Consider the following 19,399-nt stretch of genomic DNA (forward strand, 5'->3'; position numbering starts at 1 on the left):
AAGGCTGTCTTGCTCAGTATATTGCATACTCATGTTGTTTAGTTATAGTTTGGTATGGTTTTTCTTTCTTTTTTAGATATGGGTCAGCATTATTACAGTTCCTCTACTTGCACATTTTTTGCACCCCAAAAGAACTATAAGAAAATTATTTTAATGATCCATTTACAAGATTATTTTGATAAAATTCAGTTTTAATCATGCAACAATTTCATTTGGATCATACTTTTTTTTATATGCACCGACCAAAACTTCTTTCTGTAATCTATTACAACACATTAGAATACTATAAATTAACAGGACAAAGTGCAGGATTTATAGAAATGTATTTTATTTTCTGTTAACACCACAACAGAAAACACATACAACGTAACTGACAAACAGCAAACTCAAAATTAAAGTTTAGAGAGTTAATATAGAGATGATAGGAGAATCAAAAGAAGCGGTCTATACATGGCCATAGATAATATTAACACAAACAAAATGTATAAACATTTGGTTTGGATTTACAAATGTTCTGAGATTCCTCACTAACATCCTTCATATTTGGACTTTAAACAAAAACAAGCACCTCAATTGACATCAATGTAATTAAGGGTAATTTTTTTACAGAAGAAATTAATTTATGAACACATGCATAACACATCATTCTACATTAGTGACTCTCTTACATGTTCTACTTTTTATTAAAGAATTACAAGCAGATCTGCTGATGTTTCATAGCGTTTGTTATAGATCAAGCTAACACATTCAGGTACACTAATAAATGTCTCTTTTTCTTAATTTCAGAACTCATTTCCAGTCTCCACTGATCAGATGTCAGGTGCTGCTGGAACCTTGATGTTCATGGCTGCAGAAAAGATAGAAAAAGTGGTCAGGATTTTCTTACATATAATACATTTGTAGAAATAAAAGGTTTTAAAATAGTATACATGTAATTTGATAGCAATTGTAGATAAAATTATGACTAGATATACTGACATGCTCATAATGACATGCAGATTTTAAAATGGGCTGCATTTTTTTAATTAAGACTGTGGGACAACCAGGCAATAGTGCATTACGATAATCTATTTTTGAAGTTATGAATACATAAACTAACTTTTCTATTCATTAACAGAGAGAGAATCCATAGCATGGCAATATTTCTGATACGAAAGTTTTAATAGGGACATTAGGTCCAATCAGGCCCAACACTACTTAGTTAACACAATTTATTTGTATTGATCATATGTAAATAAATCAATATCTAGTCTATAATGTGCTTAGTGCAATACACCAGCTTTAAAGGAGGAAATATAAAGCTGAATTTCACCTATGTAATAGTATCCAAATGATATCAATTGAAGGGAATATGTAAATTGAGAATAACAAAGGACCTAAGACTAAGCCTTGAGGCACACCACACTTTATCCGTGTTAAACAGGACATCTTTTCATTTACAAAAATAACTTGGTAGTTGTCGGACAGATAAAATCTTAAGCAGGCTAGCACCTGTTCACAAATGTCAATATGATTCTTAAGTATTCTCAAAAGAAAGTCATGATCTATAGGGCCAAATGCAGTGCTAAGTAATGCTAAAAGATGCTGTCCGAGTCAAGTGCTAAAATAAGTATTTTGACAAGTATAGGCCCAGCTGGAATAGTACTTAGTAGCATTTAATAGTACATTTTTATTCTTAATGACATTTTCATTTCTTATGAGTTCTTACAATTAAAACTCAAGATTTCCTCACAGTATTTCTCACGAAACTGAGACTAATGTCCACTCATGTTGTCCAGACAGCACAGGTGCACAAGGATCTTTTGGGGGGGGGGCAAGTTGGTTGCGTATGTATGGTTTTTGTACGGTAGGTGGCGTTATGAGTCTGTGTCGTCCCGCGTCACGTTACCTGCCAGACGGAAGATTCAGCCATTTCGAGCGAGTTCTGCGCTCTCTTGTATTTGTACCCTTTAGGGAACGTAACCCATTTTCCACATCGTACATATCTTAAGGAATATTAACTGTAACTCGCAGTCAACATAAAAGTGTCTCGGTCATTCTTTAGCTATTTTTTAGTAATTGTCGCAATCAATCTGGCTGGGTGCGGTTGAGAAACTACAGCACGACGGATTTATATGGATATTTATAGCTACGATCTTCATCGTTTTTAAGCTTCAGAAATTACAGAATTCTTCAATCAAAATGGGAAACGCGTATTTAATGTTTATTGTCTTATTATCCGTGGAGGGTAAGTAGTAATTTTATTTATGTAGCTATAACACTTTCGATTTTAATTAATAGAACCGGAAATAAATAATGCGTATTTGCTTTTATACACGTATTTTCTTATTCCTTGTGGATCGTAACGTGTTCATAGCGTTCGCGTTTATTAAGATGCAAGACAAAGAGTAGGAAAATGGTGTGTGTTTTTTATTTTGATTTATTTACCTTTATGAAGCGTCAGACACCATTGGGTTTCAAGTTCAGGCCTTGCGACAATTATTATCACATTTTTGGAGATGGATGTCCGAATCACGTCAGGTCTTTGGGAACTATATTTTATGCGGTTGTGCTATTCAGGTAAATTAAATTTATGTTACTCGAGATCTATTCATGCTTTTTGTGTAATATTTTTATATATAGGCCAACTTCCGGAGATACCAATAGGCCTTAATTCCTGTGTATCTGATGTCGCTTGTATTGTAAATATTTGAATATTTACGTTTAGGAATTGAAGATTTAGGGGTTTTGGTTGATACAATTTTTTAGGTAGTCAATGCTGTTTTGGAAGACTAGGCTGTCATTTTTTGCTTTATGTCTGTTGTACTTCAGCCTATGTCCTTATTTTTCTCAGAGGTATCGTAATCATAATTTGTTAACAGCTTTTTAAACGCAGACTACATGATGGTGAAATGCGTCATTTATATTTCTTGTATGTTACGCCAGTTCATGACGCGGGTGATGGTGTTCGTTAAGCTGCACGGTCCAGTTTTTCATGTTTAGAAGTGTCGTGAAAATGTCAAGCCAGCTTTAAAGCTGAATCAGCCGTATGAAAATAATATAGGCCTATATATCTACAAGCAATGCGTTATTGCGTTAATTCTAATTCTTGATAAGCAAATAGTGGAATTAGACTATTAGTAATTAACTATTACTAAAATTATTGAGTAAAATGACAATAAACGTTAGTAAAAAAAATAATTCTGTGCATCTGTAATTTGGTTTAAAATAATATCTTTTGAAGGAACATTTATACATTATTGCCGATATTATTAGCATCTGTGCCATTATTAGCATTTATGCCATGCAGCTGATTTTTAACAGAAAACGTGTTTGTTAAAAAAAAAAAAAAAAAAACGACATATCTTTACATTAATGTGTTTGCATTGAAGATCTAGCAGGCATAAACCTCACCATGACATCAGGTGTGATAGAATTTTCGCGAGGATAGTGTGCGCTCTTGCGTTGTGTAACAGACTTCAGTACTCAAGGGGGCGATAGAGGTACATTTCTGACAACAAACCGGATGTTTTATTATTCAGGTGAGTTTCTATAAACACATCGACTTAATAAATAGAGTATAACTTCATTATAAAGACTATTTTCAAACTCTTACTTCGCCACGACATTAGTTAGCATAGATACGTTTACAGATTTTCGCTATAGTGTATCTGGCAACGCAACGAGTTCTTGAGTTTGATTGTGAATTTGCGAAGCGTTTCAGAATGCAACGGCGCGGGTTTGCCCTGATGTGTCTTTTATGGTGGGGACATATTTATTTATTTTTTTCCATTGTTTGCTAAGGCTGTTTTTGTCCCCGCCACTTTATGAAAGACTTGTTTTGGTTGAAACTGGAAGTATAGCTTGCTCCAGGCATTGTCTAATGCAAAGCAAGTGACAAACCGCAGTGCATTTCGTTAGTTTGTTATAATGAGTGGTGGTTTTTGAAGTTTGCGATGTTTTGTTGTGGTTTTTCAGCACAGCAGTGGATACAGACATAGGGTTGCAATGCTTTTTTTCAGTATGCAATCCATTTACGTTTTATTCATCCATGGGATGCAAACAAATGTGTGCTTCTAAAATCCACTGATGCACAGTTTATTAAAACTAGGCCAAGGTCATGGGATTTTATTCCCAGAGAACCCATGAGCTGATAAATTCTATACTTTCAATGCATTGTCAGTTGATTTGGATGAACATATGCCAAGTTCATAAATATAAATATAATTTATGCATGGTTTATCAAATAAATGTCACAAGATCATTTGAGCATTTCAACTGACCAATTTTCTTTTGTAAGATCAACATATTTTTATGTAGAAACACTGCCATTAAAGGGTTAGTTCACCCAAAAATGAAATTTATTTCATTAAGTACTCACCCTTATGTCGTTCCAAACCCGTAAGACCTTCGTTCATCTTTGGAACACAAATTAAGATATTTTTGATGAAATCCGAAAGGTTTCTGAACCATACATAGGCAGCAACGACATTAAACCTTTCAAGGCCCAGAAAGGTAGCAAAGACATTTAAAATAGATGCTAAAATATGCCATGTGACAAGTGGTTCAACCTTAATGTAGTGAAGCGACAAGAATAATTTTTGTGTGCAAAAAAACAAAAATAACGACTTTATTCTTCTCTCCCCTGTCATTCTCCTATGCAGTTGATGTAGTGAATTCAGTGCAGTGCTTCCAGGTTCTACTTCAAAACGCTGACTCAGTATTGGCCGACGCTGTTCACATGAGCAGCACGCCGCATGCGTGTGATGCTGACGCAGGAGCCGGCCAATAATGAGTCAGTGTTTTGACGTAGAACAGGGAAGAGAAAATTTTTTTTGTTTTTGCACACAAACAGTATTCTCATCGCTTCATAATATTAAGGTTGAACCACTGTAGTCACATGGACTATTTTAATGATGTCTTTGCTACCTTTCTGGGCCTTGAAAGGTGCAATGACGTTGCTACCTATGTGTGGTTCAGATACCTCTTGGATTTCATCAAAAATATCTTGATTTGTGTTCCGAAGATGAATGAAGGTATTACGGGTTTGGAAAGACATGAGGGTGAGTAATTAATGACAGATATTTCATTTTTGGGTGAACTAACCCTTTAAGTATGCTATTGCAATTTGCTATTGTTGTTCAGATTTTGTATGTTTTGGGTTTTAATGGTCAGGGAAATACAAAGTGATTAACCATCTAAACTATCATGATACAATAATCACACAGATTATTTATACAACAAAATAGTAAAATAATTTACTATTTACAGTACAAATTTAATGGTTTTCTGTTTGATACTGTAGTTAAATATGCTTATACTTCTGTTCTCTGGGATTCAAACCCATGACCTTGACATTGTAGTGCAGTGTGCTGCTATAGTTTGACTAAAGACATGTTTGTTGTATAACCTTCACCTAGTTGCATAACTGATTTGATGGAGGCAAGTGTTGTTTTGGATCCCATTGACTTTCATTGTATGGGGATAAAAAAAAGGAAAGTCATACAGGTTTGGAACTACGTAAGGGTGAATAAATGAAAGAATCTTCATTTTTGGGTGAACAATCCCTTTAATAATGATTTAACCAGCAAAATTACTTTAATTTCAGATATGAGGAGTTGAGACACATGACATAATTTTACTGTATTAAGGCCCATTCACGCCAAAGACGATAACTGTAACGATAAAGATACAGTTCTAGAGATCGTCTAAATATAGGAAAATAGTAGAGTCCACACCACAACTATAACAATAACGGCACAGAGAAACAATATCATTTGAATCACTGTCAGAACGGGTTTTTCTTTTTAGCTGATGAACAATAAAAATATTGACAGCCAATCAGAATCCATCCTGCTTTAAAGAGCTTGAGCATTTAAAGTGACAGACAACAAAACAGAAGCACATACTTATAATAAACAGAACGATATTGTCCGTTGGTGTGGACAATAATATAGTTATCATTATCGTTCTTGATGTGAACTGGCTTTTACTCTTCACTGCAAAAGGCTAAATATTTTCTCTTATAGCTGGATATCTAAGAACACTAATTTTGTCCATCAATATGATCATTTATTCAAATTGTGTTTTAAGTTAGTGCCAATTGTCTTTTTAATTGTGGTTTATTTTCAACAATTTTATGAATGCATGTAAAATTGTTTAATTTCCAATTGGCCAATCTTTTGTAGATCTATAAAAAAGTTGTTCTCAACAGGAAGCTTGACATTTTGAGGCTCAGCAGTTATGAAAGAGTTTCTCAAGAGCCCCTCCCCCAGTAGCAGCCTTCAATGTTGGCATAAAAAGTCGTAACATAACAGGGAGAAAAGAGGCCCTTCTGTTTTGAATGGAAGTCAGTGGAGGAGAGGCCTCAACATGCTGAACAACTGCTTTTGTGTTGAAACAGCTAATCACTTAAAGGGATAGATCACCCGAAAAATGTCTTTCACCCATATTTAGTATTATTACACACAAAATAAGTTAAAGTTTTACTTATTTATCTGGATTAATCTGTTTCTCACCTTGAAAAAACCTGGCATGGCATTAAATTGCATGCTTATTTGGATGCGGCATATGGTAGTTTAACTGTTAGAAACACTGCTTTAAAATGGCACTGTACCTTAAAATGCTCTGCGGTGGACATGCTAAACTCCATTCAAAGTAATTTAAACAGCATTTTTCAACTTGAATTATTACTCATAATTATATGAGTGTTGTGCACGCAGTTCCATGGCCTCATATCAGACTCGGGAGGCTACATGAAATAATTGTACTTTTCATTTAAATTCATATGGATTGAATGTAATACAGAAATAAGAAAATAGTTTAAAATAGTTTTAGACTACAGCCTGTTACACAGCAGGACACTTGAAATTCTTCTCAATGACTGAAAAGAAAATGAAAAACGTGTGCAAGCTTGTACATGCTTAGAAATGATTAACACAATTTACAATAGCCTTGAAATGTCCTGCGAGCATAGTTCATGAACCCATTGTTCCGTTTTTTTTTTTTTTTTTTCTTGTAGTCTGTTGTTGTTTTGGTGTTTTCATTTCCATAATGTCACTTTTTATTTATTTATTTCGTCTCTGTTAGCTCTGCATTTATTTCAGAATTCTGTTGGCAATTCAGTCGCTATTTAAGTTTCTCAGTGTGATAATTCGAGTAAATCATTGTCTAGACCGGTCAGTGATAGCGTTGTCACGTGGTACCTGTTACTTTTCTAAGCGGTGATTACGATGAACTAATCAAGGCAATTTGTGATTTACATGATACGGATTTTTAAAAAATAATTGTATGGCAATAGCAGGGACGGGGATTCTATTTTATTTAAAAGTACCTATTCTTGTTACTAACATATTTAAATAATTATAGTTTTTATTGAACAAATGCCTTTAATAAGCCCAAAACCCTCCAGAGATTTGTATGCTACTCAGTGGAGAAATCGTTCTTCTGAACCGTGAAGCGCCCTCTCGTGGAAGAGACCGACTTGTGTGGGAACAACATTAACCGTCCAAAGGGCGTCAAGTCCGCTCTGGGAGCAATAATGTCAACGTAACGAGAAAAATAACGTCCCTGCCTGTCAAATTGTTTGACATATCAATGTAAATTGTTGCTTTGGTCAAGTTAATCCGGCGTATGGCACTAATTCACCCGACAGTTGATTATTTACCAAAACTTTATCAGTGAATTCATATCATCCACCATTTTTGTCCGATGACAGATCTGTCTAAACGTATGGCATTATACAAGGAATTTCCTTCATGGTGTAGAACACAAAAACAACACGGCTTCAGTGTATATAAAAATATTTTCCTTACCCGTATTTTGGTGACTATCCGTCACAACGTAGGTTCTATGTAATGCATTATCCACAGCCTCGGTTCTCAATAGTTTCTAAACGCGTATAGGTTTCTATCAACGTTTTATTTTTCATAAATAAATGAATTACAGCTGTGCTTAGCTTCCAAATGGATAAACAAAAAGCAACAATAACGTAAATCCCTTATTAGTTGATTTATCCGGAGAAAAATATAGTCTTTATATATTTTACAAAGCGCTACTGTATGATCCAGTTTCAATTTTAATATCGTAGCCACACAATCGCACACCAGTTTCCGCATTCTGCTCGTCCTCTATCTCGCGAGATTTCATTTAAAACTCAACTGCTTGTTTATATCTAGTGAGAGTTTGTTTTATTCGCAGCCTTACATATTATACTGAGATTTCCTCAAATGGTCTGTCATTTAAACATAGAGGTCCGTCCATAGTTTGTTTCCCATATATCATACAATATATGTAATGAACATGTATAGTACATGTATTATGATTTTCAGTGATATAGAATGTATATTTGTGCATATATGCAACATATATTTGAAATATTAATATGTATGTAAATATTGGAATTTAACAAATATCCATATTTAGAGTTCAGACAGGTAGCTTACATGTAGTCTGCATTAAATGACGTTTTGTTTAACCATCATGTTGAATATTTTTGAATAATTTGTCCATTTATATTTCATTTTAGAAAACCTGTCAGTGTATATTTAGTGATATATGCATGGCCTTAGACGAGTAAAGCCCATTTATATTTCTGAATAGTAGAAACATGTAGACTGATCGAAATGAGATAAAACTTGATGATCTCTGCTGAATCTGTTATATTGGAGTTTTATATGTTCCTGTTTGTTCTCCAGGTGTGTTTGGTGCTGAGGCAGATGCATTGACGACAATAGAATCGATGGAGGGAGAATCTGTCAAACTAGAAACGTGTGTTACCAAAATACAGAAGGATGATGAAGTGGAGTGGAAGTTTATGCATCATGTCATAGCTACGATCAAGACTAATAATGTCTTATTATATGACACTGATGATGCAAAATTCAAAGACAAATTACATCTAGACGGTCAAACTGGAGATCTAACCATCAGAAACACCAGAACCAAACACTCTGGGACTTATGAAGTGAAGATCGTCAATATCACCAACCAAACAATACACAAGAGATTCAGTGTCACTGTCCTTAGTAAGTAGTCAATGGTGATATAGTCCTGATGGATGATTGTGATTAAAGGGATAGTGCATCCAAAAATGAAAATTCTGTCATTTACTTACTATCAAGTTGTTTCAAATGTGTATTAATTTCTTTCTTTTGCAGAACACAAAAGACGATATTTTGAAGCATATGGGTAACCAAAAAGTTGATGGGCCCCATTGACTTCCATAGTATGTCAATGGTTACCAACATCATTCAAAATGTCTTCTTTTGTGTTAAGCAGAAGAAAGAAATTCATACAGGTTTGGAACAATTTGAACTTGGGTAAATGATGATGAATGATGACAGAGTTTTCATTTTTGGGTGAACTATCCCTTTAAAGTATGCAAAAATATTTGCCAAGGATTGTTAGTATTGTAAATTAATACTTAAATCCTGAGAAGAGCATCCATTGATGAGAAAACGTACTCCACGTGCTAGAAGCTCATTGTTTTACTTTATAAAGTTTTAAATAAGGATATTTGTCTTATGCATGGATTTGCTTCGGAAGGCCTTTATTAACCCCCCGGAGCCGTGTGGAGTATGTTTTATCATCGATGGTTGCACTTTTTTGGGTTTCAAAATCTACTTTAAACATTTCTGAACAATGTTCCCTCACATTGGGTAATACAGAACACAAATGTAACGTGTCAGATAAAGAATATGAACTGTTCGAATTTAAATATGGAAAAGTCTTTATTTTTTCATAAATTGAATGTATAGGGACCAAGTGTCAAACTGGAAATATTTATGTACAATTTACACCAATCAGGCATAACATTATGACCACTTTCCTAATATTGTGTTGGTCCCCCATTTGCTGCCAAAACAGCCCTGACCAGTCGAGGCATGGACTCCACTAGACTCCTGAAGGTGTGCTGTGGTATCTGACACTAAGATGTTAGCAGCAGATCCTTTAAGTCCTGTAAGTTGCGAGGTGGAGCCTCCATGGATCAGACTTGTTTGTTCAGCACATCCCACAGATGCTCGATTGGATTGAGATGTGGGGAATTTGGAGGCCAAGTCAACACCTCAAACTCGTTGTGCTCCTCAAACCATTCCTGAACCATTTTTGCTTTGTGGCAGGGTGCATTATCCTGCTGAAAGAGGCCACCAGGGAATACCGTTTCCATGAAAGGGTGTACATGGTCTGCAACAAGGCTTAGGTAGGTGGTACGTGTCAAAGTAACATCCACATGGATGGCAGGACCCAAGGTTTCCCAGCAGAACACTGCCCAAAGCATCACACTGCCTCCGTTTGCTTGCCTTTTTCCTATAGTGCATCCTGGTGCCATGTGTTCCCCAAGTAAGCAACGCACACGCACCCGGCCATCCACGTGATGTTAATGAAAATGTAATTCATCAGACCAGGCCACCTTCTTCCATTGCTCCGTGGTCCAGTTCTGATGCTCACTTGCCCACTGTTGGTGCTTTCGGCGGTGGACAGGAGTCAGCATGGGCACCCTGACTGGTCTGCGGCTATGCAGCCCCATACACAACAAACTGTGATGCACTGTGTATTCTGACATCTTTCTATCAGAACCAGCATTAACTTCTTGATCAATTTGAGCTACAGTAGCCCGTCTGTTGGATCAGACCACACAGGCCAGCCTTCACTCCCCACGTGCATCAATGAGCCTTGGTCGCCCATGACCCTGTCGCCGGTTCACCGCTGTTCCTTCCTTGGACCACTTTTGATAGATACTGACCACTGCAGACCAGAAACACCCCACAAGAGCTGCAGTTTTGGAGATGCTCTGACCCAGTCGTCTAGCCATCACAATTTGGCCCTTGTCAAACTCGCTCAAATCCTTACGCTTGCCCATTTTTCCTGCTTCTAACACATCAACTTTGAGGACAAAATGTTCACTTGCTGCCTAATATATCCCACCCACTAACAGGTGCCGTGATGAAGAGATAATCGGTGTTATTCACTTCACCTGTCGGTGGTCATAATGTTGTGCCTGATTGGTGTATATGAAGATTTATAATAATATAATTATATTGAACTTTTTTTTTTTTTTTTTAATAGTATAGGATTATTGTCTGAATGCAATCATTAACGTCTGTTATTTCTGTGCATTTTGTGTATACGTATTTCAGATGCGATCCCTAAGAAAGTGTCAGTAACGGAGGGAGATTCTGTCACTTTACAGCATGATATTGCTGATATAGAGATTTACGATGTGATCGAGTGGAAGTTTGAAGATGGAGAGACTCCCATAGCTCAAATCAACAAAAAGACCAGTAAAAACCCCTCATACAATGATGCTGATGAGAGATTCAAAGACAGACTGCAGCTGGATCAGACTGGATCTCTGACCATCACAAACACCAAAACCACAGACGCTGGACTCTATAAACTACAGGTGAAGAGTCAAAACATAGCGGCCAAATACAGGACGTTCCGTGTTACTGTCAGTGGTGAGTAGATCAAGTTATGCTAGTCATGTTTATAACTGACTGAAGGTTCATATAAATGCAAGATGCTTGTCGCATGATTTATTATTGAACTCTCTCTTTGTCCATTACAGAATCAGGTCTGCCCACAGGTGTTATAGTGATCATATGTGTGTGTGTTATTGCGTTGATCGTGTTGGTGGTTGGGATTTGGTGTTGGAAGAAACAACGTGAAACAAGTCGAACACCACAAGGTCAGCACGACCTATATTAACTTCATCTGTTCCGACAATGAGGAAAATCTAAACGTTATTGTGCGAAAGCAGAGTAAGCATTCTGTACTGTATCATGTATGTTGTTTAATGACATCTGTGATTGATCAAATGATATTTACAGTATTTTACTAAATGGGTTCATTGATTGTGTAAAGACTTGAATTTTTTGTTTATCAAATATTTCATATGTATAGCTGCAGTAAGGAGTCATTTATATCGTCTTTATTCATTCTTTGTCTTCTTTCAGATGAAGATAAAGGGAATGGGGTACAGGATCCATTGAAAGGACAGCAGTAGTTCAGAGCCTCTGTAACATGAACACGAGCTGTGGTTGAAATCAACCAGTTGTGAACTTCTGTGAACGGCTTCTTTGGCATAAACCGAGAATATATATTTTGTGCATTTGCTGGAATGGTTTGCACTACATGTTGATCAATGATCCTGTTATATTATGGTACAATTCTTTGTTTTAAAAGTGTTTAATTACCTGTTTTCAGTACATAATCATGTTGGCTGGTGGGACTGTTCACTGCAGCTTTTTAAGGTGGATGTTTTCAAGGTCAAATGACAACAACGGCAGGTTTCATCTTTAAAAAGATTGTTTTCCTTAGTGATTCAAATCATGCTTTAGAGGGCTAAAGAGGGAATTGTGTGATTGATGCTTTTTTTCATGTGCAGGACGAGCCTGTTTTGGGGGTAATAATATGCACATGCTTATTTTCTTAAGTCTTTTTTTCATAGTGTTATGGAAACTGCCTCATTGTTGCTCTGTAAGTATATTTTAAGATACGTAATTTACTCACTCTGATACTCTGTTTACATTAGGGTAGGTTATGATAAACTGCTGTTTACTTGCCTTTAGTGAATGCTGATATGGGTGTTGAATATTTCCAGTTATGGAGGCCCACATAATTGTTTTAATGTGAAATTATTAAGGATTTGCAATTAAAATGAATGTCGAAGTTATTGCACTTATTGTAAAGCCATTGAATGGCCTAATTGATTTGATGTGTAGCCAAATTTTTTGTTATACAAATCTCTGCTAGGCTGTAATTGAAAATTATCATGTCTTGATGCCTTTTTGTTGTATGTTGGGAAATATTTGGAATAATAAAATGGGAAAATATGTGCAGCAGCGCAACAACTATTTAATTGCAAAAAAAAAAAAAACATGACTTTCTATCTCAAAGCTTAGTTTTTACAGCATCTATTTACGTATTTGATAGACTAGCCTACATATTAATATATGGTGCAGTTTGTGTTGTAATCTTGTGTTGGTTAATATGTTGATTAATATATGATGTTAATCTTTTAGAGGGCATGTAAAATTAATGGTTTCAGATTATGGTTTTTGATTTTGTTAACATGAATCTAGTTCCCTGTTGAAAAAAAAACAGCATATACTGATTAGGTATGTTTTGAAGCATGGAAGCTGCCTGGTTTGAGCTGGTTTAAGACGGTCAAGTGCTGGTCCTGAGCTGGAGCTAGTTGCTTAGGACCAGCAATTGACCATTTATCTGCTCCGTCTTTTGCTTTGTTGTGTCTGGGTCAAGGTTCTTCTGTTCTCTAAAAGTTTAAACTTTCTCAGAATGTCAATTTGAAAACATAACTGTCATTTTATCTGAATAAACACTGGAAACATCTGCGGGTCAAAGGAAGGTACAAGAGGTGGTACCTAGATGTTCAATAGTCCAGTTCCTGGTATTGTGTTCACAGATGATTGAGGTGAGATAAATATCAGACCACCTTAACGAGATTTATTAGTTCCATTCATTAGGTGGCGCTGTTCAGCTAATCGATAACTAGAATATGCTGCTGTTTCCAGCAGATGTTCTTTAGCGCCTTTTCCCTCAAACACAAACACACTGATTTCTTTCAGCATTATAGAGACATCGTTATGAAAAATCTTCCCTCAATCTCGGTCTCTCTGTCGGTCTTCAGTCGGGTTTTCAGTCTATAATCCTCTGTCAGTGGGGAGCGGCTCGGGAACTATAACACTCAGAAACGGCAAATATTTATATAAATAATCGCCTTCTAGAAGTCATATTTTACAGTCGTGTTCGAAAATATGAATAACCTAATTTTCCCTATTTTCTTATTTTTCGCTGAAGGTAAGTCGTTCAATTCTGTTTATTATTCATCACTTTCGTTTTCAAGACATAGAAACCGGAAGTGGAATGCACACACGGTTTTGTGTGTTTTAAGGTGTTTACATGTGTAATAATGTTTTTGTTTTGGTGGCGGGATTTCATTAATGAATCGACACAATACATTTATAGTTCCTGATTCACCGCGTGTGCTTTGCGTGTAGTCAGTGTGCGTGCGCGGATCTGTTAACGTCGTGACGCAATTGTAGTTTTTTTTGCATTGTCGGTGTATTTGCATTTTGTGGTGAATGCATACACGCTTTTATTTACCTGTTATATTAACATAAAAACAAAAATGTTCAAATAAGATTTAATGTGTCTTCGTTACTTTTATTAACAAAATTACTTTTTTTTTTGTCAAATTTTGATTCTGTATTGTTCAGCTTGAAGTATTTTGTGGTTGTTCAGTTAGTTTTACATATTTTAGCAAGTCTCTTCAGATTATTAGATAAAATTAAGCGATCTGAGTTGAACCTGTGTGCATATTCAGTGGTTTAATATGTGATTAACTGTGAATATCTGTTCTCTAGGTTTGTTTGGTTTTGAGACAGATGGAGTGAAGTCAGTATCAGTGATGGAGGGAGATTCTGTCACTCTACACACTTGTCTTAATCAAATACAAAAATATGATAAGATACTGTGGAAGTTTGAAAATGCTCTCATAGCTCAAATCAACAAAGACCAAACATCTTCCACATATGATGGTGCTGATGGGAGATTCAGAGACAGACTGGAGCTAGACTTTGAATCTGGATCTCTGACCATCAGGAACATCAGAACCAACCACTCTGGACTTTATAAAGTGGACATGATCAGCACAAGTGGATCCTTAAACAAGAGATTCAATGTTACTGTAATTGGTGAGTATCGCACGAATGGTTATATCTACCAGCGATTTGAACACATTGATTATTTATCTGTTAATATGTGGTTTGTTATCGTTTTTGGGTAACACTTTAGTTTAGGGTCCACTTCTCACTATTAACGAGTTGCTTATTACCATGCATATTACTAAGATGTTGGCTGTTTATTAGTACTTATAAAAGCACATATTAATGCCTTATTCTGCATGACCAAATTCTACCCAATACCTACACTTAACTACCTTACTAACTATATTAATAAGCAGTAATTAGTAGTTTATTGGAGTTAATTGAAGCAAAAGAACAGTTAATAGTGAGAATTGGACTTTTTCAGTGAGATTGGAGTTTTTAAAATGATGTAGAAGGGTTTAAGTGGGTCATTGCATTAATAGTTTAAAGATGTTAAGATGATTATAAAGTTCACTAACAGTTACAGTCAACTAATATACATGACTAGAAAGTCACAGAGATTATGAAACAACAACAGCAAAAATAATGACAGAAAACAGTGATCTCACCCGATTGGCTGTTCCATTGTAACTTTTTAATCCATACGTGAAAGAAGGTCCCGTCACGATCAGTCTCAGATTCCTACCGTTGTTCTGTGGTGAAATGTCTCTCTCAAGGGTCGTGCAGTTCCTTCCCCCTGTCTGCCCTTCAAACTCTCTCTCTTTGTTGTCATGTGACCTGCCAGCTCCGTCCCATATTAGGAAGCCCACAGTTTGGGAGTTTTTGGACCACATTGTAATAGTTATTATGTGGTCAGATTACACAAATCTGGTTTGTAATTATTATGGAAATGTAACTGGGGCAAATTGTCACAAGTGTTTTGTATATTAAACCTCTATACATTTATTAATTACAATATCTGTTGACCAAAGCATTAGTTTAATATTATGATTTGTGAAGTGATTCATAATTGTACTACTGTTAACGCTAAATTTAGATAAAATAAAGCCATTAATTATCCTATAATACATTTTAAATACAGATATGTTTGTTTTTAACCCTGCTATAGGGTCAGCGTGTATTAAATGAACTGCATCTTTATTACAGATTAATGCCAGTGGAAATAGGTTCTATTCATTCTACGAAAATTAAAGTAAAAGTATGACAACATGCTCTGGTATCCCCTATGTACATTATCATGATGTATCGCAGTGCAAATAATCAACTGTGAAACTTTTCCAGGTGTGTTTGATCCAGATGCAGATAAAATAAAGCCAGTGTCGGTGATGGAGGGAGATCCTGTCATTCTAAACACTGATGTTAAACTACACAAAGATGATCTGATGCTGTGGAGCTTTGCACGAGCCACAAAACGTTGCATATATAATCCGCTTCATCATAACCCGTGTCTAAGCGACGCGACTGCCATCGCTAAAATTGATGGAGAAACTCGGGAGGTCTCATTAGATCCTGGTGTCAGTGAGATATTTAATAACAGATTGAAGATGGACAAAATGAGCGGATCTCTGACCATCACAAACGTCAGAACTGAACACTCTGGGTTTTATATATTGCAGATCAGCAACAACACTGGGACCAAATACAGGAGATTCAACGTTACTGTCCGTGGTGAGAATGTATTGGTTTTACTTTTCTGTTAAGTGTAGTTTATTTGAAAAAGTTGCAGGTAATTGATATCCTTATTGAATTTGTGCCAGTATGAGAAGTTGTTTCCCAACACTGCACTAATTTCAGATCATTTCTTTTAGCCGTTACAAAATCCCACTCGTGTACAGTTTGGATGTCAATTGCTCTAATACTTTTGTTGATGATGGCGGTTGGGTGTTTGGCTGCGGGCATTAAAAACTGGAATGGTAAGTAACAGAAATGAAAATCTTTTGAACGGATTTCTGAATGTTTTGTTAGTTGTGATGGCTGTAGTAGTGCCCTTTAAGGCCCTGTTTACACCTAGTATTGAGAAGCGTATTTGTCAATAGAAATAATCCAAGCACATAAATCACTATATGGAGGATTAAATAAGATTACATTTGTCCATTAAAAAATTAAGATTTTGTAGAGCTTGTACCACAATAACCAAGATTTTACTTTCAGCACCAAAATAACAACTTTAACACAATCCTGGGTTTTTAAATTATGGAATTTATTCATGAAAATGAATAAACAATGATCTGACTTTAACTAGGATAACATTACTTCATTTCTTACCACTGAATTGAGCAGTTTAGCGGGACATCATACTTTTGGTTAGTAAACAAAAATTCTGTTAACATCATGTTTTCTTCAATTGATGTGTCAAATCTTTCTGAAATCCCTATTTACTCTTCTATATATATATTAATTATAAGTAATTATCCAATAAAGAGATCAATAAACATGTCACTCAATCAGTAAAACGAAATGACCGTTAATTTTTAAATGATTTTAGATGCACAACATGATGCTCTGTGGTTATTGTTCAGTGTTTTACCTTCATTCTCAGTTTTGTTAGGGAGAGTGAGGTCATATAACTGCTGTCAATCAAAGAGGCCACAGGAAATGGGTGAGTGTTTCCTTCAGATAATAATGAGCTTCCTGTGCCTAAAGGATTAGTTCACTTTAAAATGAAAATTACCACAAGCTTTACTCACACTCAGGCCATCCTAGGTGTATATGACTTTCTTCTTTCAGATGAACACAATCAGAGAAATATTAATAACCTGACGCATCTAAGCTTTATAATGGCAGTGAACGAGACAAATGAGTATAAAGCTCAAGAAAGTGCATCCATCCAAAGCAAAATGTACTGACGTCGTGTCAGTTAAGCTTTCTTCGTAAGTTAAATACGGACATATGGATATTTTTCTTGGATGGATACACTTACTTCAGCTTTCTTCAACTTGTTGGTCTTGTTCACTGCCATTATAAAGTTTAGATGCATCAGGATATTTATCAATATAACTCTGATTGTGTTCATCAGAAAGAAGAAAGTCATATACAGCTAGGATAGCTTGAGGGTGAGTAAAGCTTGGGGTAATTTTCATTTTAAATTGAACTAATCCTTTAACCAAATGAAAAGTTTATTTATAATAGTGTAAAATATGGATTTTTTCCTTAGTTCTCCTTGACAAAATGTTGCTTAATGGAATTCTGGCCCTTTGTTGATAAAACAGAATCAACACCGAAGACAGTGAGGGAAGGAGAACCTCTCATTCTCGACACTGAACATGCTGAACTACAGAAAGACGATGTGATAGAGTGGAAGTTTAAAGGAAACGTCATAGCAAGAATCAGTAGAGTGGCCAATAAGACCAATAAGAAGACGTATGATGGTGCTGATGGGAGTTTCAGAGGCAGACTGGAGCTGAACAGTATGACTGGATCTCTGACCATCACAAACACCAGAAACACAGACTCTGGAGATTATCAACTACTGATTACCAACAATGGAAAAGTGCAGTCAAACAAAAAATTCAATGTTTTTGTCATTGGTGAGTAGCCCAGGTTTGCTTTTGAATCTAAGATCTAGTATAGAAATAAAAAGTTGACAAATATAATAAATAAATGTAGCATAACACACACACACACACACACACACACACATATATATATATATATATATATATATATATATATATGACTTAGCAGGACAATAATTTATTATTTTGTGTTTTCTTATAGATTCCAGTCAAAACAGACAAAGTGATTCAGAAACTCTATTGCTGGGTGAAGAGAGACGCAGCAGATCTTGTATGGAGGTGGAATAATAAATATACAAATACATACACTGTTATGTGCCTCTAGAAACATTTCACACTCATAAATGATTAGGAACTGACCATATGTGAAAGGTCTTGTGCTGTATAGATAATATAAGAGATTGTATATACACCACATGTCTTTCACTGACTGATGTGTATACTGTATTTCTGTGGATATTCTCATATAAGTAAAAGTGCAGCTAATGAATGTGAATGCTGTGTGTTTTTGTAAATATCCGTCATGCTGTATCATACTAAATGTCTGTACGGGATTATTGTGATGCTTTTATTGGAGAAATAATCCATTTTTTGAGTGACTTCCACCATTGTAATTTCCAAATAGACATACCTCTTTTGTGAGTGCTTAACTTACTTAATTGTATCTATAAAGGCACTTTATGGCTGTGTAGCCAAATAATAATAGTAGGAAACACTTATTGTCTCTGCTGTTCTGTACATTCATTTCTGCTTTACCTCTGTGCTATTATGAAACACTTGAAATTCAGTACTGTTTATTTTTTAAGTCGCATCTGATAAAACATTTGCTGCTCAATTAATAAATGTGGATGAAAACACTTTGTCTTAATTGTAAATTTCCATTTGGGTTTTTGGTGCTTTTTTCTTATAATACATGTATAAAATAATACACGTTATTTATAGCCTCATGCTTCTGGAGAAACTGACAATATTCTGTGTTCTCTGTCAGTTTGTCATACGATCAGATTTGATTATGAAATGTGACGCGGTCTTGTGTGTAGTTTTTTTGAGACTGATTTACTGTTGATCCATATGCTCTTACTGGGAACGCTGCGTTTGTTTTTACTTTCAGCTCTTTTAAATATATCATGTGAATGTATATGTAAATAAGAATTATGGTGATAAATAAATGTCTAATGCGAATGATTTACGTCTTTGTGTTTGTTCGTTGATATTCATACATTTTAAATATTTAATGACATCCTTAAAAAAAGACACTGAACATATTCCAAACAG

At 35.5% G+C, this 19,399-nt stretch overlaps 1 protein-coding gene and 1 long non-coding RNA gene across 3 annotated transcripts; one reads left to right on the plus strand and one right to left on the minus strand.

Annotated features, from left to right (window-relative positions):
• Positions 1-306: 306 nt before the first annotated feature.
• LOC127519887 (uncharacterized) lies at positions 307-8,654 on the minus strand. The gene is made up of 2 exons (XR_007931933.1): positions 7,794-8,654; positions 307-847 (listed from the first exon to the last, which is right to left on the minus strand). It is a non-coding gene; the product is annotated as an uncharacterized LOC127519887 (long non-coding RNA).
• Positions 872-19,309, plus strand: si:dkey-182g1.2 (uncharacterized). 2 transcript variants are annotated; one of them, XM_051907313.1, is made up of 11 exons: positions 872-2,227; positions 8,676-9,005; positions 11,118-11,438; positions 11,549-11,668; positions 11,937-13,800; positions 14,367-14,696; positions 15,891-16,277; positions 16,418-16,522; positions 17,149-17,208; positions 17,819-18,136; positions 18,327-19,309. In XM_051907313.1, exons 1-5 carry the CDS (start codon positions 2,182-2,184, stop codon positions 11,984-11,986), a joined length of 867 nt encoding a protein of 288 aa, XP_051763273.1. In that variant the 5' UTR covers positions 872-2,181; the 3' UTR covers positions 11,987-13,800; positions 14,367-14,696; positions 15,891-16,277; positions 16,418-16,522; positions 17,149-17,208; positions 17,819-18,136; positions 18,327-19,309. The 2 variants fall into 2 exon arrangements, with proteins under 2 accessions (XP_051763273.1, XP_051763271.1); XM_051907311.1 differs by lacking the exons at positions 872-2,227; positions 8,676-9,005; positions 11,118-11,438 and having other exon boundaries at positions 11,549-11,741.
• The last annotated feature ends 90 nt before the right edge of the window (positions 19,310-19,399 follow it).

This window comes from Ctenopharyngodon idella, chromosome 10 (genome assembly GCF_019924925.1).
Source record: "Ctenopharyngodon idella isolate HZGC_01 chromosome 10, HZGC01, whole genome shotgun sequence".
Taxonomy (NCBI): domain Eukaryota; kingdom Metazoa; phylum Chordata; class Actinopteri; order Cypriniformes; family Xenocyprididae; genus Ctenopharyngodon; species Ctenopharyngodon idella.